This window comes from Camelus bactrianus, chromosome 4, assembly GCF_048773025.1.
Source record: "Camelus bactrianus isolate YW-2024 breed Bactrian camel chromosome 4, ASM4877302v1, whole genome shotgun sequence".
Taxonomy (NCBI): domain Eukaryota; kingdom Metazoa; phylum Chordata; class Mammalia; order Artiodactyla; family Camelidae; genus Camelus; species Camelus bactrianus.
The window spans coordinates 67,078,725-67,104,804 of NC_133542.1; the positions used below are offsets into that span (position 1 = coordinate 67,078,725).

The window sequence follows — 26,080 nt, forward strand, 5'->3', positions numbered from 1 at the left end:
AGAAATTGTCAGTACTGGTTAAAAAGACATCATTAACTGTATGCTCTCTACAGGAGACACACCTTAGATTCAAAGGTATAAGTAGATTTAATATAAATAGATGGGAAAAAGTATATTGTCCAAACAGCAACCACAAGAAAATGAGTGGTTATAGTAGTGATGTCAGGCAAAATACACTTTAAAACATACTTACTAGGGATGAAATGGACATTTTATAACCTTACAAGGGTCAGTCCACCAGGAAGGTCCAACAGTGATACACCTAATAAAGGAACTCCAAAATACATGGAGCAAAATATGGCAGAAATGAAGAGAGAAATAGACAATTCTACAACAATTGTTGTTGTAATACTTAACTTTTGATAATGGATAGAAAAACTAAGCAGAATGCCAATAAGTAAATAGAAGTCTAGATCAGCACTATATATCAGTTAGACCTAACATCCATAGAATACTCAACAACAATAATGCACATACTTTTCAAGGACACCTAGATTATTTTTCCAACCACTAGAAATCAGTAACAGAAGTAAAACTGAAAAATTAACAAATACATGGAAATTAAACCACATACTCCCAAATAACTGTGGGTCAAAGAAGAATCAAAAGGGAAATTAGTTAATACTTTGAGATGAATGAAAATAAAGGTATAACAAAACTTACGTGATACAGCTAAAATAATGCTTATAGGGAAATTTCTACCTATAAATTCCTATATAATGAAAGAAGGAAGATCTCAAATCAATAACAGTCTTTCACCTTAAGATACTTAAAGAAGGGCAGACTAAACCTAAAACAAGCAGAGGTAGGAAATAAGAGAGGGTGGAAATTAATGAATCAAGGAACAGAAAAAGCAGTAGAGAAAATCAGTGAAACTGAAAGCTGTTTCTTTGGAAAGATCAACAAAATTGACATTTTTAGATTGACCAAGAGAAAAAGAGAAGACACAGATTTCTAGAATCAGGAATGAAAGAGGAGGCATGAGGACTACAGCACAGTGGTAGAGTGTGCTTAGCATGCACAAGGTCCTGGATTCATTCCCCAGTACTTCCATTAATGAAAAAAAAAAAAAAAAAAGAAGAAATAGGAGGTATTACAACCAAACTATGTAAATAAAAAGGATTGTAAAGAAGTTTTTTATGGATAATAAGTATACCAATAAATTAGAGAACTTAGATTAAATGGATAAATTTCTGGGAAAACAATGAAACTGATCAATAGTATGTATAGACATATAGCAAGAGATTGAATTAGTACTGTACCTAGGTGACCACTGCTGAATTCTACCAGATGTTTAAGTAAGAATATCTTCTTAATAATTGAAAAGAAGGAGAAAAAGACCATCTCTATTTGCAGTTGATAATGATCTTGTATGTAGAAAATCCTAAAAGATCCGCTAATACTGTTAAAAATATTAATCAAGTTTAGCAAGTGTGCAGGATACAAGATAAATATACAAGTATCAACTTTATTTCTCTTCATCTGCAAGGAACAACCGTAAATGACAGTAGGAAAACAATCGCATTTACGACAGCATTAAAAAGAATGCAGTACTTAGTATTAAGTTTTAAAAAGTACAAATCTTGTACTCTGAAATTTGCAAGGCATTGTTGAAAGAAATTAAGGAAGACCTGAATAAGTGGGAATTCATCCAGTGTTTCATTCATTAGAACACTTGTTAGGAAGGCATTATTCCTCAAGTTGGTCTACTAGCAATTGGATTAGCAGAATTTCAGATAACATCTTTGTAGAGGTTAACATGCCAGTTTTAAATGTTTTACGGGGTTCCAAGGGACCCTGAATAGCTAAAATCATGTTGAAAATGAAAAACAAAGTTGGAGGACTCATACTTTCCAATTTCAAAACTTACTGCAGAGTAGTGGTAAAAAAGACAGTGTGCTACTGACTTAAGGATACATATGTAGATCATTGGAATATGTTTGAGTTCAGAAATAGAACCATGTTTTAGTGCTGAGCTGATTTAGGCAAGGGTACTAATACCATTCAGTGGAGAATGGATTTTTATTTTCAACAAATTGTGCTGGGACAGCTGGATAGCCACATTCAAAAGAATGAAGTTGTATACTTATGTCAAATTAGCTCAAAGTGGTCAAAGACTTCAATGTAAGAGTTAAAAATATACATCTCTTAAAAGAAACATAAATGTAAATTTTCATGACTTCAGATTTGGCAGTGGATTCTCAGATATCATACCAAAAGCATAAGCAACAAAGGAAAAAATAGATTAAATTGGGCTGTATAAACAGTAAGATCTTTTCTGCTTCAAAGGATACTGTTTTAAAAAAGTGAAAAGTCTGCCCAGAGAAGAAGAGAAAATATTTGCAAACCATTATGTATTTGTATCTAGGATTATATAAGGAGCTGAGCAACCTAAATGTTTATCAACTGCTAAATGGATAAATAAAATGTAATCTGAATAGTATTTGGTCATAAGAATGAAGTACTGATACATAATACAACATGGATGAATCTGAAGAACATTACAGTAGGTGTCAAGCAGGTCACAAAAATCCACAAATTATGGGGTTCCGTTAATATGAAATACATGGAATAGTCAAATCTTTAGAGGCAGAAGATAACTGATTGCTTAGGGCTGGAGATACTGGGTTAAGAGAGTAGATACCTAAGGAAGTAGGGTGTTTCTATGGTAATGAAAATATTTTAAGATTAACTTTGGTGGTGGTTACACATACTTGTTAATATACTCAAAACATAGGATGTATACTTTAAATGGGTGAATTATATATGTAAATGTCCCAATACAAGTACTTAGGAAAGCTGAGTGAAATATAATAATTAGCTTTTAATTATGTAGCTCTATTCACAAGAAAGTTAAGAAAATTCCCAAGGAACGAAAGCAGAGAGGGAGATGAAAGCCAGAAGTGTATACATGAGCTGACATTGGGCAAGACTGGGATCAAGAAGTGCAGATAGGAGGCTCTTTTAGTCCCAAAAGGGAGAGATAATGTTAACTTGGACTAGAGAGTGAATGTATTCTGATTTAGGATATATTTTCAAGGTAGAACTAATTTGTGTTAGGGTGGGCAAATTAGGTGTGGGATTTGAGGGAAAGAGAAGTAAATGATGATTTCCTAGATTTTGGCCTCAGCTGTTAGGTATATAGGTGTCCTGTTTAGTGAGATGGGTAAGAGATAGGAATACCAGGCTTAGGGCAGGGAACAGGGGAATCAGAGTTCTGTTTAGGACATTAAATTCAAGATGACTCTTAGATGCCCAGTTTTAGATGGCACGTTGTTAGTCAGATTTATGAGATTGATGCTCAGGAGAGATTGTGGCTGACATCAACAGTATATAGATGGTATTCAAAGCTATGGGAGTAGATGAGATCACCCATAGAGTGAGTATAGATGCTGAATAGGTGATTGATAAGAGTTCATTATTCTTAGGGTACTTCAACACTTAGAGATTGAGGTGAAGGGAAACCACCAGAAAAGACTGAGAAGAACTAACTTAGTGAATTATAAGGAAAACTAGCATATCGTTGAATGCCTTGGAAAAGAAATGAAGTGTTTTGAGAAAGCAGGAGTAACCAGGAATGTTTGATTGTTCTGAGAAGATAGAAGCCTAGGTGATCCTTGGGAGTATTTTTTGTTTTCAAAGAGAAAGATGAGAGCATTAGCAGGATTACGTCGGTTGGGTAGTAAATGGGAGGTGAGGAGGAAGTGCCAATAAGTATAGACAACTGTTTTGAGGATTTTTGCTGAAAAGGAGGAGCAGAAAAATGGAGTGGTACCTGAAGGGTAATATGGAGTCCAGTGAGGAATTTTGTGATATTTATATACTGAGAATTATCCAATAAAAAGAGGGCATTGCTAGTACAAAAGAAGAGCAAAATCTTTGATTCGATTAGGGAGGAGGCTTTCCTATGTATAACTGAAAAAGTTAGCCTAAGGTGCTTATAGCTTAGGGTAGATGGCAGTTGTTAAAAATGTTATTGCAGTTATTTTTGCTAGTTTTTGCTTTGTAACTACCTCAGAACGCAGTGGCTTAAAAAGCAATTTGTTATTTCTCATGATTTTGTGGATTGACTGGACAGTTTTGCTAGTCATGCTTAGGCTCATATAACTTCATTCAGCTGTTGTGTTGGCTGGAGACTGGGCTTGATTGGGTCTTTCTATCTATGTAGTCTTTCAACTTAGATTTCTTCACATCATGGGGATCATAGGGCAGATGTGTAAGCTATAAGGTCTCTTTTAAGGGTAAGGCTTGTTACATGGTGTCACTTATGCCACATTCTATTCGTCAAAGCAAGTCACAAGTCCAGCCCAGATTCATGGATTTAGAGAATAAGACTATACCTCTTGATGGAGGAACTATAGAGATTTTATGACTGTATTGAATTCTCAGCATCGATATAATTAAATCTGTTCTATGGTAGAGGTTAACAAAAGGATGCTGTAGAACAGAGTGGGTGGAAATTTATCTCAGCTGTGTGGACGATTCAGGGACGGCTTCTTGGAGAGAATAATGCTTTAGGTGAGCCCTTTAAAAAAAAAAGCTTCATGTGATGGTGTAATTTAAAAAACAGGTATTTTTCTTCATAAAATGTTTTGACAACTCACATCAAAATCTGAGAATGTTCCATGAATTCAGAGCATGTTGTATTTTCTCTACCTCACTCCTCTGGTGTAGGAATCTTACACCCTTATTTCTTAGCCAGAGGTACTCTATGAATGTTAGTTGCGAGTATATTGATGAGATAGTACTTTTGAGGCAGAAAGTTAGAGAATTTTTTAAGCTTTTTAATCTTTGTAGCATTTTCTTCTTGAAAAATCCAGCTAACATTATTTTGGTTAGAAAAAAATTGCCAAGCTTTATTAAAATAGCAGATACAGAAGTCACTCTCACTTAGTACTGCCTAAACCAATCTTCTGACTCAGTTTCTAATATTGTTTTAGAGTTAGATGATCTTGTCCTCTGAAATGCAGACCTTTTATTCAGAGTTGCTGAGCCATTAACACACAATTATATATTAAGGGGATCAGAGTTGGGGGGGAGACATTTAAGTAAATATATCATCATGACAGAATTCATCAAGTACTAGAATATAGATAGATATGAGCAGAATTATATGAGAACGTAATTGTTGCCTGAAGAAGAAAAGAAATTTTCATAGAGAGGTAACAATTCAGCAGAGCCTTAAAGAGTGGTTAAGAATTTCCCAAAGAAGTGAGCCCATGACATGTGGAAAGATCAAGAGGCTTGAAAGGGCCTGGAGTCAGGACCACTGCATACAGTAGAAATGAATGTGCTTGCTTTTCTTTTTGCTTCCAAGATGTAAGTAGCCTTCTTGTCATTTTTTCCCCCTTAATGATAAAATAATGTGTGTTTGATATAGTAAATTCATAAAAGAAAAGTAAAACCTAGCCATAATCCCTTTGTTTATTAGCAAAGCAGTCATAAATATTTTGGCTCCTTCTTCAGATGACTTTATTTATTTATTTTTTTAAAGTGAAAGCAAGTTTATTTAGAGAGATACACTGCATAGACAGAATGTGGGCTGTCTCAGAAGGCAAAAGAGAGAGCTGTGGTGGTCTGGGCTGGAATCTGCATAGACCACGAGGTGGGAAGTTGTTAGGTTTTATGAGCTCAGTAACTTCATATGCTAATGAGTAGGCGGATTATTCCAACTGCATTGGTGAAGGGGCAGGGATTTCCTGGAATCGGTCCCCCAACCCACTTTTTGACCTTTTATGGTCAGCCTAGGAACTGTCATGGCACCTGTGGGTGTGCTGTGAGGTTCAAGGAATCTTCTGCCTTGGTTCTAACCAGTTTGTCCTGTCCTCAGTTGCTATTTCATTCTTTCAGTGATTGTGCCCTGCCCCCTTTCCTCCTATTTCAGTCTGTCCTTAGAGATTCTACTCCCATAATCTTATGGGGAACAGAGGGGCGACGATCTATCTTCTGTAGCTATTTAAGGGCTGAGTAGGGGCGTAAGCCCTGCCTGTCAGGGAATAAAAACCTCTGGGTGCCTGATCTAGGGGGTCCAAGGGCAGAACGGCTTCTTGTTTCGAGTGAGATGGTGGTATGGGCTCGAATTCTTGCATAGCCATCATTTTAATGTGGAACTGTTGTAACCACTTTCATAGCCTTCCTATGAATCTTCTTGAAGATGAAGTACTTTTGCAGCAGCACCAAACTACAACAATAAATGTCTGTAAATGACAAAAGACTTAAAAGTCACGGTTACATACTGGATTGCAATATAATCAGTAAAGAAACTTGGTTACAATTACCAGAATTATGACTGATTACACTTAACATACCAAATAATCTTAGTTAATTTACTATTTCTCTGAGATGACTCAAGGTTCCTCTTCCATGCACCTTCTACAGCTTTCTTTAACCAGATTACTTTGTCCCATATTTTCTTTTCCATTCAGAAACAACCAGCTTTAGGACAAAATTTGCTTTCTTCTCCCTTAACAAAATGCAGTTACATTCCTCATACCTTCTTTTACTGAAAACACACATCTTACTTTCTGGCATCCTGAAATGTTTCCCTTATTCATTTAGTAACTTTAATTTTACTTTCTTTCCTAGGTACAACAGAAATATTATACGTAACATTGATGACTCTAAAGACATGTCTGTATTATCAAACCAACAAGCTTAAGCTAGCTTCAATACCAGATAGCAATTCAGTACTAAATATTTTCCATATCATGTGGACCTGAAATTAATTTTGGCCAGTTACGTTTATATTTCTGAGTATTTACATAAGCACTTAATTTCCTTTAGCAAATTAAATAGTGCTCTTTTACAAATTAATTAGAAATTGATTGATTAATTAGATATAGAAAATTCAGTTAGTAAGAAAAGTAAAACTTAGCCATAATCCCTTTGTTTATTAGCAAAGCAGTCATAAGTATTTTGGGTCCTTCTTCAGTTGACTTTTTAGGATGAATTCACAAGGTTTTGTTCCTTTCTCTTCCCTTTTTAAATTAATGTTAATAATTCTTAATGGTAATTTTAGTTTGTTTTTCTGTTCCTTCATTTATACAGTAAGATAAAGAGATGGATAATCAGAACAGCTGCACTTTATAAATGAGGCACAAAAGTGATTTAATGATTTATCAAAGATTGCAGAAGGAATATGTGAGTGAATTTGAGATTAGGTACTATGCTTTTCAGTATACAAATTGGACTTCTGGTTCTTTTGTGCTTGCTTTCTGATAAGCACTATATATTTGTTTCAGAATGGCTCAGCTTTTATTCTGAAGCTGAGCAAAATTACTTAGTTTGAACCATTTTCATTTGTATTTTCATTGCAGTATAACATAAGTAGTGGGAACTGTGGACCATCAGGAATTTGTCTTTAATTTTCTGATCATATATGGATTTCTCTAGTACATGCTTTAATTTCCTAAGTATGCTTTCCTGAAGACGTGAGATCTCTTCTGGAATAGCATCTCAAACTGCCTAAAGTAGCTTTGCATAACTGGCAAATCAAGTAGAACCTAGTTGATACAGTTGCAGTGAAGGGAAACAGCAGATATGGAGTTAGAAGTAGAAAATTAAGACCAGGACATGACTCTGGAGATTGCCTTTGGAACATTTTGTTCTTTGTTTCCATAAATGCAGTTTTGCTCTCAAGGAAATAGACTTGTAGCCAATTGTACCTTGTAAGTGATTACTTCTTTTGTTACTTAGAAAGGCCTGATGTTGCTCCAGTAATTCTTTCGCATATAAATAGTAGGTGTGTTCTTAGTTTTCTCTGGACTGTGGAAAGTGGAAGAGCTGTCTTTTTTAAAAGTTATTATTTGCTTTTTTGAACTTCAGCTCCAGTAGGTAGACCAGAGTTTGTTTAGAAATAGGTTGGGTAAGAAGATACTAATTAGATGCTTACTAATTAGCAGATGCTGTGATGTGAGAAATGAGATAATCCCTATAAAAATCACATGACATAGTGCCTGAAATATAAAGAATACGTGCTGAATAATCATATTATTGAATCACTGAACCCTCATCACAATTCTGTGAGGTAGATATTAACATTCTTATTTCAGAGATGAGATAGTTATTGCTCCCCCAGGTTAATTTGCCTGTAGCGAACAGAGTTAGTGTCAGGGTCATGTTCCAAACTCAGATGTGTCTTACTGTGAAACCCATGTGGTACAGTTGCGTAGACTACACTCTGTACAACCTCAGGGGGTGCTGTTTATGTAGTCTGTGATGTGAATAGTTCCTCCTGGAGTTGTGCCACAAACCAACTCTTATCCCCCCCCTTTTTTTTTTTTTTTAACTACCACCCTACTTTGTAAGCAGAATTGTAAATAAATCATTCACTGAGCTGTCTCTGTCCTTGCAAACATTCATGTCTGTGTTTATAGTAGCTGCTAAATTGGCTCCTGTATACTTAACTGTTTTTTTCTCTCAATTTAGGACCATTTTAAAGAACTCTCCCGTCCTCTTCTTACAGATTACAGATGAACACGAATCTGAATATGACCCTTAGTTGTATTATCCATACATATCTACAATGCTCTTTTTATTTTTGTTTGTGCTAAATTAAGTTAGAAGTTTTTGTTGGCCTTCATAAGTTTATTGTTTATGTTTTGCAGCATGCTGTTTGATCCTGCCCAGTATTCTTATGGTAAATGTTAAACCTTAATGACACTTGGAATAACAGGAAATGTTGGTGTTTGTTTTTGTTCTTTTATAGATGGTTAACAAAACTAAAATAAATCAGATTTCCTTTTTTAGAATCAAAATCTGTAGACTATCCAGGATCCAAATTGGATAAAATGATACTACTTTGACTTCTATTCTTTGCATTTATAAAATTCAGTTCAGTGAACATGCTCTGTAGATACACTACAGAGTATAGAGACCAGTCACTACCCGAAGCTTTGGGATTATAAAGATAATTTAAGAAACAGTCTCTGCTATCTAATAATGCCCAGTCTGGTTGAAGGGGCCCACTAAACAAAGTAGCAATACTAGAATAAACTTGTATGCTAATGTTACGGTAGCACTCTCTAAGGAGGGAGTGATTAAACCTCATTTATCAAGGTTAAGGCTTCCCAGAGGAGGTAACAGAATTTAAGCTTGGGCTTTAAGAGTAGAAAGGAGGAGGAGAGGATGGCTTTCAAGGAAAGGGAACAATCTGTGCAATGTCTACGCGTTTGAAAGTTTATGATGTGTCTTGGAGAAGTTGAGTAGTGTGATATGACCAGAGAGATGGAAAGGTAAATTGGCAGACTTGAGAGAAACTCATAGAGTATAGTAATGAATTTAGGCTTTACCTTATGGGCATTGAGGAAACGTGGAAGGATTTAAAGGTAAGGCAGTGCTTGATCAGAACTAAGATTTTTCAGTTGTAACTTGATTGGCCATGTGAAAGACAGATCAGAGGGGAGAGGGAAAGAAGGCAGGGAAACTACTGCCCTTCCAGTAGGCTTGTATAAAATGAAAGAAGTTGTTCTATAGCATTAGCTATGCAGAGCTGTAGAAGGGGAAAAATGCACAATTGAGCAGGGATCAGTAGGATTTTTTTAATAGTGTGGAAATAAGAGGCTTGAAGGATGACTGTAATCCTTCATTTGGTCACTGAGTGGGTAGTAGTGCAATTCACTGATTTTTAAAAAAAGGATATAGGTGGAGGATTAGAGTTAAGTGGTGACACAGGAAGTTTGGAGTATCTAGCTGAAGGTGTCTCTCCAGTAGACAGTGAGGGGTTCTAGATTAAATTAGAGATTGTTTGTATATCATTGGAAGCAGATGAGATGGCATGGGAGAGTCTGTAAAATGAAGTTATTGCCAAAAACAGAATCATGGATTAACACCTTTTGAGAGGCATATAGGGAAAAGGAACAGTTCTGTTCCCAAATTGCATCTTTCCTAGAAACCAAATTTTTTTCTATTTAAAAATAGACTATTTTTTTTAGAATAGTTCAGATTCAGAGCAAAATTGAGAGGAAGGTACAGAGATTTCCCGTATAACTCCTGCCCCCACACACGCATAGCCTCCCCCACTATCAATATCCCCTTTCTATTTTAAGTCAAGTCTACTGAGGCAAAATTTACACATAATAAAATACAACCCTTCTAGGTAAACAATTCTGTGAAATTTAATGAATGTAAACTCTTACGTAAGTACCACCACCACAGTCAAGATACAGAATATTTTTATTACTTCAAAAAGTCCATTTATGTTGTGTTTTTTTTGTTTTTTTGTTTTTTTTCCAGTCAGTCCTCTTCTCCCTTTCCAGCCCCTGGCAACCAATTATCTAATTTCTGTCTGTAGTTTACTTTTTCCAGAATTTCCATATAAATTGAATTATACAGTATGTGGCCTTTCATTTCTGGCTTCTTTTATTTAGAATAATGCTTTTGAGATTTATCTATGTTATTTTAGTAATAGTCACTCATTCCTTTTATTGTTGAGTAGTATTCCGTTGTATAGCTAAGCTACATGGCAGTTTGTATATCTGTTCACCAATTGATAAACTTTTACTTTGTATTTAGTTTTTGGCAGTTACGAATAATGCTGTTATAAACATTCACAAACAGGTCTTTGTATAGACATATTTTAATTTTTCTTGAGTAAATACCTAGCAGTGAGTCATAGATAAGGTTATGTTTAACTTTATAAAATTTACATAAAGTGACGGAACCATTTTCTATTCCCACCAGCATTGTATGAGAGCTTTTCAGTTGCTTCAAGTCATTGCTAGCCTTTGGTTTTGTCATGATTGTTTTCTTTTTAATTTTAGCCATTCTTATAAGTGTATAGAGGCATCTTGTTGTGGTTTCAGTTTCCCTAATGGTTAATAATATTGAGTTTCTTCCATGTGCTTATTTGCCATTTGGTGAAATGCCCATTTTTTAAAATTGGATTTATTGTTTTGTTACGAGTTTTAAGAATTCTGTGTATATTCTGGATATAATTTCATCAGATGTATGATTTGTAAATATTTTCTTCACGTCTGTGGCTTGTCTTTTCATTCTCTGAACAGTGTCTTTTGAGAAGCAGTGTCTAATTTTGATAAAGCACATTTTATAATTTTCTCCTTTATGCATACTTTTTGTATTCTAAGAAATCTTTGTGTCCCAGGATCACAAAGATTTTCTCCTTTCTTTTCTTCTGTAAGTTATATAGTTTTAGGAGTTACATTTAGATCTGACCTATTTTGCATTAATTTTTGTATATGATGTAAAGAGGTTGATGTTTTTGCATATGAATGGATGTCAGGTTAAGTCAGCATCATTTGTTTTATTTTGTTAACCTTTCTCCATTGAATTAACTGGCCAGCTTTGTTGAAATCAATTGGCCCTGTATGTGTGGGTCTATTTTTAGATTCTGTTTTGTTCCGTTGATCTATATGTCTGCCCTTCCACTAATACCAGTGTCTTGGTTACTTTACTTGCAACTACACTTATTTCAGAGGTGATTGTAGTATCTGTTAGGACTATTGGCAGCAAGGAACAGAAAGCCCTGGTAATAGTGAGCTTATTTTTCTCTTATAACAAGAAGTCAGAGACAGATAATTGCTGGTTTAGCTATTCATCTACATGAGGAGTTAACAGATTGTAGCCTGCTAGCCTGATCTGGCCTGCCACCTGTTTTGTAAATCACCCGTGCAGCTTCTTAAAAATGCATATGCCCAGGCTTTATCTCTAATACTGACTTAGTTGCCAGGGTTGGAGGTAAGGGAATAGAGGGAAGACCAGGTATTTTAAATTTAATATGCTCCCTGGTAATAATGATAATTGTGTTGTGTAGTCATGGATAAGAATCATTAATTTAAGGTTCATTCTTGGATTGTGGTCCCCACACTAACAGCATCACCATCTCCTGGAAGCTTTTTAAAAATGTAAATTATCAGGCCCATCTCAGCCTTGCTGAATGAGAATTCTGTTCAGGCCCAACAGTTTAGGTTTTAACAAATTCCCTAGGTGATTCTAACGCATACCAGAGTTTGAGAACCTTGGAAGGCATTGCTGAATGTTTCCCAGATAGGCCTAGGGAAGATTAATTGACTGACTGTGAAAAAAACCAAAAAACAAGAAACTTAATTGATTCAAGTATTACTTTATGTCACAGACAGTAACTTTGAAATTGGATTGAAGGTACACAAGTAATCTAATAAGTGTTGGGTACTGTATTAGACCTAATTATCCAAGGTATAAGTTAGGTTGCTATTTTTAAGCAACTTAAAAAAAAATCAATGTTTTTATGTGTACATTACTTTTTCCTAGCCTTTAAGGAAGAGTTTAAGAAACAGAAGGCAGTTCTTATGTTTATAGACTTTATAAACCAGGGAAGAATGCAAGATAAACATGTATAAACACAAAAGACAAACGTGTTTTTGTTGGGGTTAGGTATATTTTTGTGATATATTTTGTGAATACATTACAATGGAGGTAGCCTACCCAGAAGAAAAACTCCAGAAGAGTTTGTTTATCCTATATACCAAAAAAACAAAACAGTAATTCATAGCATGTAAAAATATGTCTTCAACTTAGTTTGCTCTCTGATGATAGCCTTCCTGGTTACAATTACTAATCATTTAAACATGGAGTCTAATACCTTTCCTTCATTTGTTTCTAGGAAGCTGTTACTATTCTACTTATGTTATTGATCCTTCCCCTCAGAAAACAGTTTAGGTTCAGTCATGCTATCTTTATTTGCTGTAGGTGATACAATATTTCTTAACCAGTTCTGAAAGAATAAGAGGTTAGTTGGAACTAAGCTCTAGCTTGTTTTTTTTTAAGTGCTTTAAAAAACTTTTGAAAACAGAACTGAAAAAAATTGGATCGCACTTGTGGATGTGTGGGATCAGGCCTATCAAAGAGTCAAAAATTACTTGACTGAACTATAGTTCCATTAGCAGTAACTGTAAATATAAAAGGAAGTGCACAACAACAGATGCTGTCATTAAAGCCAAGAGACTGAACTCCTGTCTGGCCCTTATTCCAAGTCAGGAATAGCTGACATGTTAGAATTTCCTTGAGAAAATGTCAGCAAAGAAGGCTTAAACTGTTTATTTCTCAATCATAATTTATAGCCAAAGGGACTTGAGTGTTACAGTTATAAAAGATGTTTGAACTGGGTTTATTGGTAGTCCAGAATTACCTCTCCTCTGTTACTGGCATTTTGCTTCCTAACTTCTGTCCTAATTTTACTGGGAAGACTTCATTCTCTTTAACAATTTCATAGCCCCCACCCATTTTAAATTTTTGTCAGGTTTCAGCCTTGAGAAATCCTCCTAAATCAGTCCCTCTTTTCCTAAATTAATTCTTTTGTTAATTTTTGTAGTGCTTCTTGAATAAGCATTTAGGGACAATACTGGATTTTGTCACTTGTGGTTTTCCTTAGCATTGGGCAGTTTCCACTTGATTGTACTTTTGTTTACTTCCTTGTTGAGCAACTAATAATAAACCATCATGACTCTGGAAGAATGCTCACCACTGTTGAAATGGAGTGCTTCTATTCCTCAGGGCTATTTTATACATGCATCTCTCCACCTTTGTTCAAGTGTCTCAGAACTTTAAGAACCTGTTTATGTCAGGGAAGTCTTCAGAAATAAAGGAGATTACTTACAGCAAGGGTGTTAAAGTATATGTGAAGATTTATTGCTTAATAATATGTTTATTACTTTATTTTATTACTTTATTTATTACTTAATAATAGTATGTTTCTATTGATCATTTTTGGAAACAAACACATTTTTCCCTTTTCCCTATGGATAAGAGAAGCTTCTCCTCAAAACAAGTTTTGCTTCTCACCAGGCAAGTAAAATTACAAATATTTTAGTTGGTGGTAGTTTAGGACACTGTAGAAAACTTTTAATAGTGTTGACAGACTATTACATATATTTCTGGGTATTGGTCTCAAATTCGCTATACACTTTTTCATTAATTAAGAGAGCAGCTGCAGCTCTTATTTATTGCAGATCTTGATTTTTTCAATTTTTTAAAAACACTGAGAAAATATCTATGTATCAAAAGAATTGCTGATGACTTTCTCTAGAATGCGGACCCATTTTAATCAGTACTGGCCTCTCTCACTTTGTTGACTGTGTATATTTGTGACCCTTAGATTATAGGGAATGGAAGTGAGCAGCAGCTGCAAAAAGAGCTAGCAGATGTGCTGATGGATCCTCCAATGGACGACCAGCCAGGGGACAAGGAGCTTGTGGAGAGGTCACAACTGGATGGCGAAGGAGATGGGCCTCTTTCTAATCAACTCTCAGCTTCGTCCACCATTAACCCTGTGCCATTAGTAGGTCTCCAAAAACCAGAGTTGAGCCTGCCAGTGAAACCTGGACAAGGAGGTTAGGATTTAGGATTGCTGCATTGCTTGCGTAACTGAAGGTTATTGTTTTTAATATTTGAGTGTCCACTCTGTACTAGGTTTGATTCGGAGCAAGTAAAAACGTTATCATGTTCTCTAGAATCTTTAGATTCTAGATTTAGGGGGATGTGAGGGTTAGGGGGATGTGAGAGGAGTGTGTACCATTCTGATTTCCCTTTAAATGTATGTCATTTATACCAAAGAAAGAGAAACAGTAGTTATATGACATTGAGGGAGTCTTACTTCAGAATGTTTAAAGATTTTTTTTCAGGAAAGAAGGAATTTGAATACAGTTTTAGAGAAATGGAGGAATAATGCTTGGTGAAGAGATGTTTGCTCCAGGCCTGTATAACTCTGTGGGAATAGTTGCCAAGTCAGAAAAGGGAGCTGAAAGACATAGCAAGGAAGGAGGAAAAGAGCAATTATAAAGGTTCATTGAGGAAAAGGTGTTAAAACTGTAGATGTTTATTGGGAAAGGGAAAGCAAGGGGATTGAGAAAAGATGATAAAGTAGCTAAAATGATGAATGAGAGAAATAATTACACAGTGCAGATTAGAAAGAAGAGACAGGATTTTTCAGGATAATAAAATACTAACTGTATCTTTGACCTGAATGTAAATCAAAAGTCAGAACAAATTAGAAGAGTCTGAAAGGTAAATGAGATCTGAATCTCAGGTTACCTTTTAGATTTGGAATTGACACTACAGCCATACTTAAAAATTTTAGTGTTGATGACAGAGTTCTCGTGTGAGATTTCTGGCTTTAATGGGTATTTCTTCTGAGCCAGTGGCTTGCTATCTCTTTAGTATTTAATTTTAGAACCTAAATGTAACTTGTCAATTTTTATTGACATGCATGTCAATAAAGTATCAAAATGAAAATCACCTCTAATTGTTTGTTTCAGATTCTGAGGGGTCAAGTCCATTCACACCAGTGGCCGATGAGGACAGTGTAGTTTTCAGCAAACTAACTTATTTAGGCTGTGCCTCAGTAAATGCTCCCAGGAGTGAAGTGGAAGCCTTAAGGATGATGTCCATCTTAAGGGGCCAGTGTCAGATATCCCTCGATGTAACCTTATCGGTGCCGAATGTTTCTGAAGGAACTGTGAGGTAAGACCAGCTTTGTGAAATGTTTGTAACATTTGATCACATTTATGACCTATAGTTTTAGAAAGATGCAATAGTGAACAAAACACATAATTATTTTATTCACGTGATGTTTAATTCATCTGGCACTTAGTTATATCTTTCAAGGATTGTGACCTTTATGAAAAATGGTCACTCATATGAACAGTTTTTTATACTCTTCCCCATCCCAATTGTGTGTAGCACATTAGAAATTTAAATGTTTTGGAGATTATTGAAATATGTTGACCTAACTAATTAATTTATATCTTCTGGTTTCCCCCAGTACAAATACTAGCTTGACACGTTAGTTCAATAGGAATTTCATGCTGATTTTGGAAATTAGAAAAACCTGTTGGTAAATATTAACTATTCCAGTACAGTTCCTAAATTTTTAAGATGAGGAAATTGAGGCCCAGAAAAGTCTCTAGAAATGGCTATTATTTATACTAACTGAAACAAATAACAATAAAGGTAGCCAATCAGATGTCTATATATGAGCTAGCTAAGTACAGAACTCTAAATAATGAGATGAACACAACTAAATTAAAATAACTTTTTTAATTATGAAAAATACACACCTATTTCTGAAAAATCAGAAGACACAAACAAGCAAAAATTTAGCAAAATACTCTTCTACTTTCCCATTGGTAAACACAGCTAACATCTTGGTTTATCAGGACCCTCATTGTGTATTTGTATGTGTGTGTATTTGTGTATATGTGTATTACGTATGTATATATGCAAGTATAATTATTAAATTGTTAGAATCAACATTTTTAACAAAAATGGAATTTTATAATACATACCCTTTTGTAACATGCTCTCTTCACATAGTTTTGTTATATCGTAAGTCTCTTTCCATATCAATAAATATGATTAAAAATTTGACTTATGATGGCATATGATGGATTATTCAGAAATAACAATCTCTTATGTTACACATTTAAATTTTTTTAATGGGAAAAGTGCTAATAATAATAGCTGATATTAAACTTTGGTCATATGGGCACATAAGCACTTAACATAGATTTTCTTATAAATATTATTTTCGAGCTAAATTTTTATACATTCTTAAATTTTCTGAGGATCAGAATTCCTATATGTAGACTTTTTAGGTCAAACGTTTGTCCAATTTTATTGCTTTTCATACATTGGCAAATAGCCATCTAGAAATATTGACCTAGTTTGTACTTTTATCAACAGTGTATGAGAATATATTTCTCTAACATCAAGCATTTTGGATTTTTATGGTAGTAAAGTTGTAACTGTGTGGGGATAGCAGTAAGTTAATTAATATTCCAATTATCTGCCTATGTAATTCTTCTCTTGAGTATTTTAAAAACTATTTCACACACTCACAAATACTAATTTTTACTGTATTCATTAATGTGAAACTTTCAATAAAATTTGTTTAGTACTCATTTCTGTATGTTTCTTAGTCAAGAGTCATTCCCACAGCTGAAATTACACTTTGTTCTAACATATTTTAATTCTATAAAGACATGAGAAAACTAGTTGCCTCATATTTTCAGAGTTTTTATCAAAATGCCTTTGAACTTGAAGTTAGGTCTTCTTAAGTATTTCCATTATCCCCTGGACTTTCGCCATCAATAGCCCTGCTCATTTAGTGTTGAAATTGCATAATTCCTTTTCATTCTTTCGTAGTTGTATCCTCTTTGCCCAGAATAGAACCTGGGATGTTGTAGGTATCAAATAAATATTTGTTGAATTAATATATTTTTGAATGAATATCTCTTTGATTTTCAATGAATGGCATTCTTTTGATTTCATTAATGATTTTTTATTTTTTAGATATTAACATTTTGTGTAGTCTCTCTCCCTTATTTGCCATGAATCAAAAGAACGTCCTTCACTCTGAGAAAGCAGTTTTTTTGTTTTTAAAGTAAAGCAAATTAGTTAATTCTTTTAGCAGATAATGAGCAGCACAGCTTTAATGGTTTATTTTGGTAGTCTGATTTACCCGCTAATCTTTATTTAGTTAGAAACTGTGTGAAAAAAAATACACTTATTGATGTTATTCATGCCTTCCTGATTGCTTCCCTAAAACATGGGGTTATGTGGTTTTTAGTACTGTGGAATTATGTAATCAATAACTTTTAAGGATCTACTTACAACTTACTTATCAAGATTTAAGATTATTATGATTAGCATACCAAAAATGTTTTGTATGATCTTCTTGCTAGAAAGATGAATCTTGAATCATAATGTGGATATAGTGAAAATAGTTCACAATCCCTCTAATCTCTTTGTATCTTTTTTCTGAACAGACTCTTAGATCCACAGACAAACACTGAAATAGCAAACTACCCTATCTACAAAATTCTCTTCTGTGTCAGAGGGCATGATGGAACTCCTGAGAGTGACTGTTTTGCTTTCACTGAAAGTCATTACAATGCAGAGCTTTTCAGAATACATGTTTTCCGGTGCGAAATACAAGAAGCTGTAAGTACCTAAAAGGAAACTGTCTGCAAATGAAACTTCATCTGTGCCTTCACTATGTTGAAATGATTACAGTGTTTATTATGGTCACTTATAAGCCAAATGAAATTTTCTGCTACTGTTTTATTTATTCCAGCTTGATGGGCTAAAATATGAATAAACTGAAAGTTTGGGTAACCAGAACCTTGTTGTTGCTAAGAGTGTCAGGGAGGACCAGTTGGCTGCTGCTTGATTGGGTTAGATAGGCATCGTGGTTCCAGCAATGTCACATTTGCAAACTGTCCTTTTAGAGCTAAACTTGTAGGATTTTTTTAATATATATATAATAAACATATTCAGATAGTTTCTAACAATTTTGGAAATCACTTTTCATTCGGGTTTCTAGTGTTTATAGTCATTTTCTTTTTTAAAATCTTTTTGTCCTGTCCGTTTTTAGTATTACTTGCTCTATAGCTCTAACAAATTAGATAATTTATCAAAAGAAATCAAGAGGGGAAAGACAAAGTAGGTCACCTTCAGCCTTAACAAAAGTATTTATTTCTTGTGATAACAGCCCATTTCCTAACATGTCTGGTTGTAGGTGAGCCGGATACTTTACAGTTTTGCCACTGCCTTCCGTCGCTCTGCCAAGCAGACCCCACTTTCTGCAACTGCTGCACCCCAGACTCCTGACAGTGACATCTTTACCTTCTCTGTGTCATTAGAAATAAAAGAAGATGATGGTAAAGGTTATTTTAGGTAGGGCATCTTATTTTACTCTTTTTATTTGAGTTTGTATTAACATGCTATAGTATCTAGGAAATTCTAGGTCAGATTATGTAACTTCTGTATTATAAAGTGATTGCTTTTATAGGTAGATTTTTTTTAATGTAAGTGATAAGGGAAAAGAAATAGACAAATTTGCAGAGAAGCAGTGTAAAGGATTTTAAACAATAAAAGAATTCTTTCAAGTGGAAAAATATGTCATGTTACTATATTCTTTTAGTCAGACTCAGAGTAACTGGCTCACTGCTGATACGAAATAGTAACAAGCTACATCAGCTGAATTTTTAACTAGATTTGTTTTACCAGAGTTTTTTTGTGTGTGTTTTGTTTTGTTTTTGGTTGGTTGGTTGATTTGTTCTAATAATCTAAAGATCTTAAGGCTGTTGAAATCAAGTTTTACCATTAAGGTTTATCTGAACACATTGGAAGGGGAGAAATGAGGTATTTGCCTGAAATCTAACCTTGCATATATAGTCAGAAATAAGTAGTTTTGGTTTTTAAGTAAAACGATTCTTTGAATAGTGAAAATAACCCTGGAATAGGAGTTAACTTAGGTTTAGTTTATTTATTGCTACCATTAACAGTGTGACCTTTTCCCACATTTCTTTACATCTCCTGACAGTAGTTTCCTTATTTGTTAAATGAGGTGGTTAGACTCTAAAATCCTTTCTAACTTTAAAATACTTTGTTAGATGATTGACTTTTTTTGTCTTCATAGCTCATACCACAAAATGGGTGCTTCTTGGGATCATAATTGATAGTTGCATATAGAAGTCTGTTTCCTCCCTGACTACCTCATAAAATGTATAAAATGAAATTATATCAAAATATGAGTGATTTCTAATATATTTTGCTTTTAAATTGAGAAGCACAATGATTGGTTCATTTGTTTGAAAAACTGATAACCATTGCTCTCCCTTCAAAGACTTTGGAATTGTCATGCCATCTGCTGGCCAGTTTAGTGTACCGTGCAGCTTCAACTTTGATTTGTACAGTAAAGTATGAGGCAGAGTGCTCTATGCTTTCTTATTAGCTACATTTCTGTTCTCAGAGCAACACTGCAAAATGGTGCTTTCTGCAATGTACATTCCTGTCCTGAGAAGTAGAAATTATAATCTGTAAACTTCGTAATAATTTTTGCCTTTTTAAGAAACAAAAGTTTGTTTAAACTGTTTTTTCCCTTTTTTTGAAGATATTTATGTAGATTGTTTATAAATTCCAATTATGAATAGGAAAGATTTGTAAGATCTCTCAGAAGAGAAGCTCTGGGATAGTTTTTCTTCCTGAGATTAGGCATATTCATGGTAGAAAGATGACTATCACAAATATCCCTGTTCTTTTCACCCGCATACCAAGGAGAAAACCCCTTGGATGATCAGATTTGCTTTTCACATTTGTTAGGGCTATGTTATCTTTTTGTTGCATTGTTTCACTGAATTTGTAGTTTACAGCAGACAATAGTGTTGTGTAACCTAATATAAGGATGAAATCTTTGACCAGTATGCCTTTCTTAGTCAGATTTGAACTTTTCAAATGCATTTCCTTTTATCCAGTGATTCTATAATATGTCTAGGAATTAATCTACAGAAATAATCATTCAGGTGTCCAAAGAGTTAATCAACATGAACACTCCCCTTAATACTATAATAGCAAAGTTAAAAAGTAGAAATTAAATGTAAACCAGAGTGTAGAATGGTTAAAATATGATGCATTTTTCAATATATTACAAATATCAAATCATTAGGGTGTATACCTTAAACTAATATATCAGTTATACATTAAAAAATACAATACCCATATGACTTACCCCCTTTTTAAGAAATACATTGTATATATAATTAACCATAGCACAAGCTAGATTGTGGTTTTACTGTAACATAAGTATAGACAAAGTGCTGTGATAAGAATTAATGCTCTTCTTTTCATTTCTGAAAAAGTATAATTCTTACTTTATTAAACTTAGAAACCTGCCTTTCAGTTTAGCCTTTAGGAAGATGGACCATTTTCATGTATACCATTTCTGGTTGATTTAATCTACTAAGTACCCCATTTGATATTCTTGCTTTAAAGGTAAAGAAACCCAGGGAAAATAAGCCTGGACCTCAGTTTCTTAATTCATATAATAGGAATTAAATGTAAAATTACTTGGTTGAATCCGTTCAGTGATACAGTGTTAAGACCAGAAATATAATCCAGACCCCTTGACTTCAGTGAAGTGAACTTCCGTTGCTTACATTCTTCAGGATAATTCTTATTAATGTAGCTTTCCCTTGCCGTTCAGTCTCAGAGATAACTTTATATCCATTGTTATTTTAAATACTGATGAGAGATGAGATATTTATTTATATTTAAACTTTCACAGAGCAGAGACACTAGTGTATCTGATACAAATTGAAAATTGAGACCTGTCCATATCCTTGTAGGTGAAAATTTTGTCAGCCACAAATATTTAACAGTTTGGTGTGCAGAAGTTTTTCTTTGTACATGTTTGTCATTTCTAGACTCTGTTGCTAAGATTCTTTGATTTTCTGATCTCAGCATCATAACATGATCTTGAATTGGTTACTAGTGTGTTAGTGCAGATGGGCTTCAAACTAATTTTATTTCTTCAGAGCTACTTTTTAGTTTGAGTAGATGCTCAGAGCTCTCATGTAGCCTTTTATAGTATCTCCTAATGGTTCTGTTGCCATTATCTTAAAAGTTGTACGATAATAAGGCACAGTATTGATTTGCTGTATATTGGCTGATTTCCATAAGCCTTTGAGAATAAAGGAGCTAGAGAAAGTGGGAGACTAGAGGATTATTTTGGTCAACTGTCATTATAAGAATATTTTCAACTTTTTTCTTAAGCTGATGTTTAACTGTATCATGAGTGTTATTTTTATAGTTATTACCCAGGTTTACAAATAAACTTATCACTGACTAAGGGAAGTATTAGGCAATAGCTTACTCTTGGTCATATCTTCCTCATCTCTATTATTTTTTTTAAGGTATCTTGTTTTGAAATTCAAAGGATCTGTAATTATCTTCTATTCATTATATATTTAAACAGATCAGTCAACAGTAATATATTTGTAAAAAGCCAGTGGCTAAATAGAAAGGAAAAATAACATTTTTTGAGTGCCTAGGTGCTTTATAAATACCTAATTTAATTTTCACATCAAAAGAAAAGGAAAAACTAAAGCCACATTTTAGGGGGCGTAAGAGTGGTTTTGTAGCTTTTATAAATGGTTTATGTAATGGTTTAGTGGATTACATACAGTAATAATGATATTTTTTACATCAAGAGGCAAGTGATGATTTTTAAATATCTGTTATGATTTGAAAATCAAGCATAGAAAACGACTCTTTTCTGTACCTGATTGTCACATCATAACAAGAATTGTTCTGGTAGATGTCACAAGAAAATACTTTGCAAAATTAATGAACATGTTTTTCTACAGTGCAGTTCCTAAAGATAAAGACAGACAATGCTTTAAACTCCGCCAAGGAATTGATAAGAAGATTGTCATCTATGTGCAACAGACAACGAATAAGGAACTTGCCATTGAAAGGTAAACATCTTTAGTTAGTTTAGCTTAAATGTTATTTTTTGTCAATCTAGTGAAGCAGCCATATACTGTATTCAAAATGTATTTGCAAAATACTTTGTTCCCTAGGGAATTCTTTTGGGCATTGAAGTGAATACTTCATTCATTTTGAATTATCTCTTACAAATCTTCAGCTAATATGTTGACTTCAACTGTGTGATAATAAAAGGCAAGCAATTTATTTCTCTTGAGTAAAGAAATAAGGATGATTTTGGTAATGCTAATTTATTGATAATTTTAATGTATGCTTTTTTCCATCATTAAGAATTTTTTTTTAAGTGACCTAAACATCTTTTTTCTGTCATCGTTTTTCCAAATTCTTATTATTTTTTTTTTGCAGGTGTTTTGGCCTTCTCCTTAGCCCTGGAAAAGATGTACGAAATAGTGATATGCACTTGTTAGATTTGGTAAGGATGGCTTTTTTTTTTTTTTTTTTAATTTATATATTGTTTTTCGTCTATAAACGTCGTTGCACTGAATCTAATGTTAAAGCGCATTAATGAAGCAGTAAACAAAGATAAGGGAATTTCCTTATTTCTGACTTGCTATTTACTAGTCTGACCTTAGACCTACTTAGTCTCAGCCTCAGTTTCTTGACTGTGTAATAATGAATAATTCTTATTTTTCGTGTAGGGTTGATGTGGCAAACAAAGGAGACAATTTGTAAGAGAATTATTTGCAAACTATCATGAGCTTTGTTAAAGTAGGTGGTATTAGTATTTTTGCTATCATATGAAAATCTTTATTTTCAAAACTAAAACTTTTGTAGGAATTGTTCACTTGACGGAAGAGTTCAACATAGGTTTAGATAATAATTTCCCTAATGTTTACACAAGTTGATATGATTTGCAAGCATTTTCTTTATATATGATTTCTCGGCAGCAGTAGTGTAAATAATGACACATCTTTAATTTTGACTGTAATCATTCATAAATACTCCTAACTTTTGTTTTATATGTATCTCTCTCTCTCTCTCTCTCTCTCTCTCTCTCTCTATATATATATATATATATATATATATATATATATATGATCCTCTTTCATGTTCTCATATTTTTGCAACACCTGTTTTTTAAAAGCAGCAGAATGGGGGTTAGCGCTTGTTTACTTACTTCGGCATTAATGTTGTTTTTACTCTTTTCTTTAGGAATCTATGGGCAAAAGTTCAGATGGAAAGTCTTATGTTATTACTGGGAGCTGGAATCCAAAATCCCCACATTTTCAAGTTGTAAATGAAGAAACTCCTAAAGGTAATGCAGATTGCTGACGTTATTAACAGAAATTTCAGTCCCAAAAAGATATCCAAGTCTTAGGACCGCTTATTTGACAAATAGTGTTTACATAATTCCGATGAAGCCAAGGAATTTAAATAGTTCTTTGAGTTTATTATTAAATTTGAACTGTAAATAAAATATTTTTCCCTCCCTCTCTTCTCTTCATTTTTCCTTTTCCTGCTTCCTATTCTATTTATGTACTTATTTAATTATAGACTTTGAATATTATTTATTTTTGTGGAGAGATAGTATATGCACATATAGTTAAATCTTCAAAGGATATATAGGGAAAGGAAACATCTACCACAGTTCCCAGCACCCCATCCTAAAGGGCACCACTGTGACCAGTTTCATACATAGCTTTTTCAGATATGCTGTGCATAAACAGCCTTTTTCAGGATATTTCATACTCTTCCTGAATGTCATTTAATGGCTGCATAATATCCTATCCTGAAAATGTAACATTATTTTCTTGACTAATGCCTCTTAATGAGCATTTCTTTTTTCCTCTTCATTTTTTCTTGTTATTCAGAGCACTATAGATACATGTATAAAGGATGTAAACAGAGATTTACCATTATTAACCAAGATTGAAAAGTTATGAATTCCCAGTGTTGATGAGAGAGTCATAAAGAAGGCATGTGCCACTTTTGCAAACCAATCTGACAGTACATTTCATAAGCTTTTGAAGTGCATACTGCTGTCACTTAACTAATGCCACTTCAAGGAGTCCACCCAAGAAAAGAATTCTCAATACAGAAGAAAAAAATTCTAAATAGTGATTTAAAATTTTTTGTTTAATTGATGGATTACCTTAAGGTATCTTGGAAGTTTGTAATAGAAGTAATTACTTTTACAGTCATCATGTGAGCAAATACATTTTCAGTTTTTAAATTTGCTTGTCCTTTCTCTCTCTGTAGATAAAGTGCTGTTTATGACCACAGCTGTTGATCTGGTAATAACAGAAGTACAGGAGCCTGTTCGCTTTCTCTTGGAGACAAAAGTCCGTGTTTGTTCACCTAATGAAAGATTATTCTGGCCCTTCAGCAAACGTAGTACTACTGAAAATTTCTTTTTGAAACTAAAACAGGTACTGTATTTTTTTTAATAAATATAAAAGGGGAATAGGAGAAATTACTTCTGTGGCTGATTTATCATTAACCCAAGCTATCAATTTATCACTAACCCAAGCTTTAAACAGTCCACATGTATGTTAAACATATTAAGAGAAATTGTCTTTTATTTTTACCCACATATGGTGTCATTGTTTTTGCTCTTCATTTCTTCCTGAAGAACCAGGTTTTTGTCTGGTATCATTTTTAACCCAGAGAACTTCTTTTAGAATTTCTTTTAGTGCAGATCTACTAAAGACATAACTCTTAGATATCTTTATCTGAAAATGTCTTTATTTCACTTTTATTCCTATAGGATATTTCACTCGATATAGGATTCTGGGTTGATGGTTTTTTACTTTTAGCACTTCAAGGTGTCATTCCACAGTCTTCTGGTTTTCATTCTTTTTGGTGAGAAGTTGGAATGCATTTATATTGTTCCTCGGTGTAATGAATCATTTCCTCTGGCTGCCTTTGAGGCTGTTTTTTTATCTTTGATTTTCAGACCTTTAACTATTATATGCTTACATGTGTTTTTGTTTTTGTTTTTTTCTTTTTGGGATTTGCTGGGCTTCATGAATTTTTAAATTTATGTTTTTATTTCTTTTATCCTTTTTGGGGAAATTCTGACCCGTTATTATCTCTCTCAACTTTTTTCCCTGCCCCATCTCTCTTCTTTCTCCTAAGAGATTCCAGTTATATGTATTTCAGACCTTTTGATACTGTCTTACAGATCTCTGAGGCTCTGTTTATTTTTTCAAATATTTTTTGTTTTTTTTTTCAGATAGAATACTCTCTATTGATGTATCTTAAAATTCACTTCACTCTTTTGTCATCTTCAGTCTGTTGTTAACTCCATTCAATAAATTTTTTTAAAATTTCAGATCTTGTATTTTTTTTTTCCTATAATGTCCATTTGGTTCTTTTTTTTTTTAATAGTTTGTTTCTTATGAGATTGCCTCTTTAACCTTTTATTTTAAGCAGACCTTTTATATTCTTGAGCATTATTGCAATATTGCCACTTTTAAAATCCTTAACTGCTAAATCTGATGTCTGGTGAGTCACATTTTCATGTTTCTTGGTCTAGTAATATGGGATTATATATTAGGCATTTTTAATGATAGATTCCAGAGACTCTGTTACAGTCTTCTGAGTAAGTTAAAAAAAAAAAAAAGTCAGTTAATTTGGTCAAAGTCAAACTCCATACTCTGTCTTTCCTGTGGTGGGCAGAAAATGAAATTTCTGTTTCGTTCTTTTAGCTTCTTTTGGCCCCATTGCCCCACTACTTTCTGCTCCTTTCTTTGCTTTCCTTTGTATCAGAACTCCTTGACAGTGACCTAAATTTCTAAATCCAGTGGTCAGTCTGAGTCTTCACCTTATTTGACCTGTCAGCAACATTTGATGTAGG

The 26,080-nt window shown here is 33.8% G+C and overlaps 1 protein-coding gene across 5 annotated transcripts in view; it reads left to right on the plus strand.

The window, feature by feature from the left end:
- Positions 1 to 26,080, plus strand: part of RABGAP1 (RAB GTPase activating protein 1) — a 141,818-nt gene that overhangs the window by 30,315 nt on the left and 85,423 nt on the right. For all 5 annotated transcript variants that reach the window (XM_045517568.2, XM_074362180.1, XM_074362179.1 and 2 more), the window contains 8 exons: positions 14,090 to 14,324; positions 15,249 to 15,453; positions 17,760 to 17,934; positions 18,512 to 18,669; positions 22,140 to 22,250; positions 22,627 to 22,693; positions 23,434 to 23,536; positions 24,481 to 24,650. In XM_045517568.2, the coding sequence (XP_045373524.1) occupies positions 14,090 to 14,324; positions 15,249 to 15,453; positions 17,760 to 17,934; positions 18,512 to 18,669; positions 22,140 to 22,250; positions 22,627 to 22,693; positions 23,434 to 23,536; positions 24,481 to 24,650 (1,224 nt within the window). The remainder of the gene's footprint in view (positions 1 to 14,089; positions 14,325 to 15,248; positions 15,454 to 17,759; positions 17,935 to 18,511; positions 18,670 to 22,139; positions 22,251 to 22,626; positions 22,694 to 23,433; positions 23,537 to 24,480; positions 24,651 to 26,080) is intronic.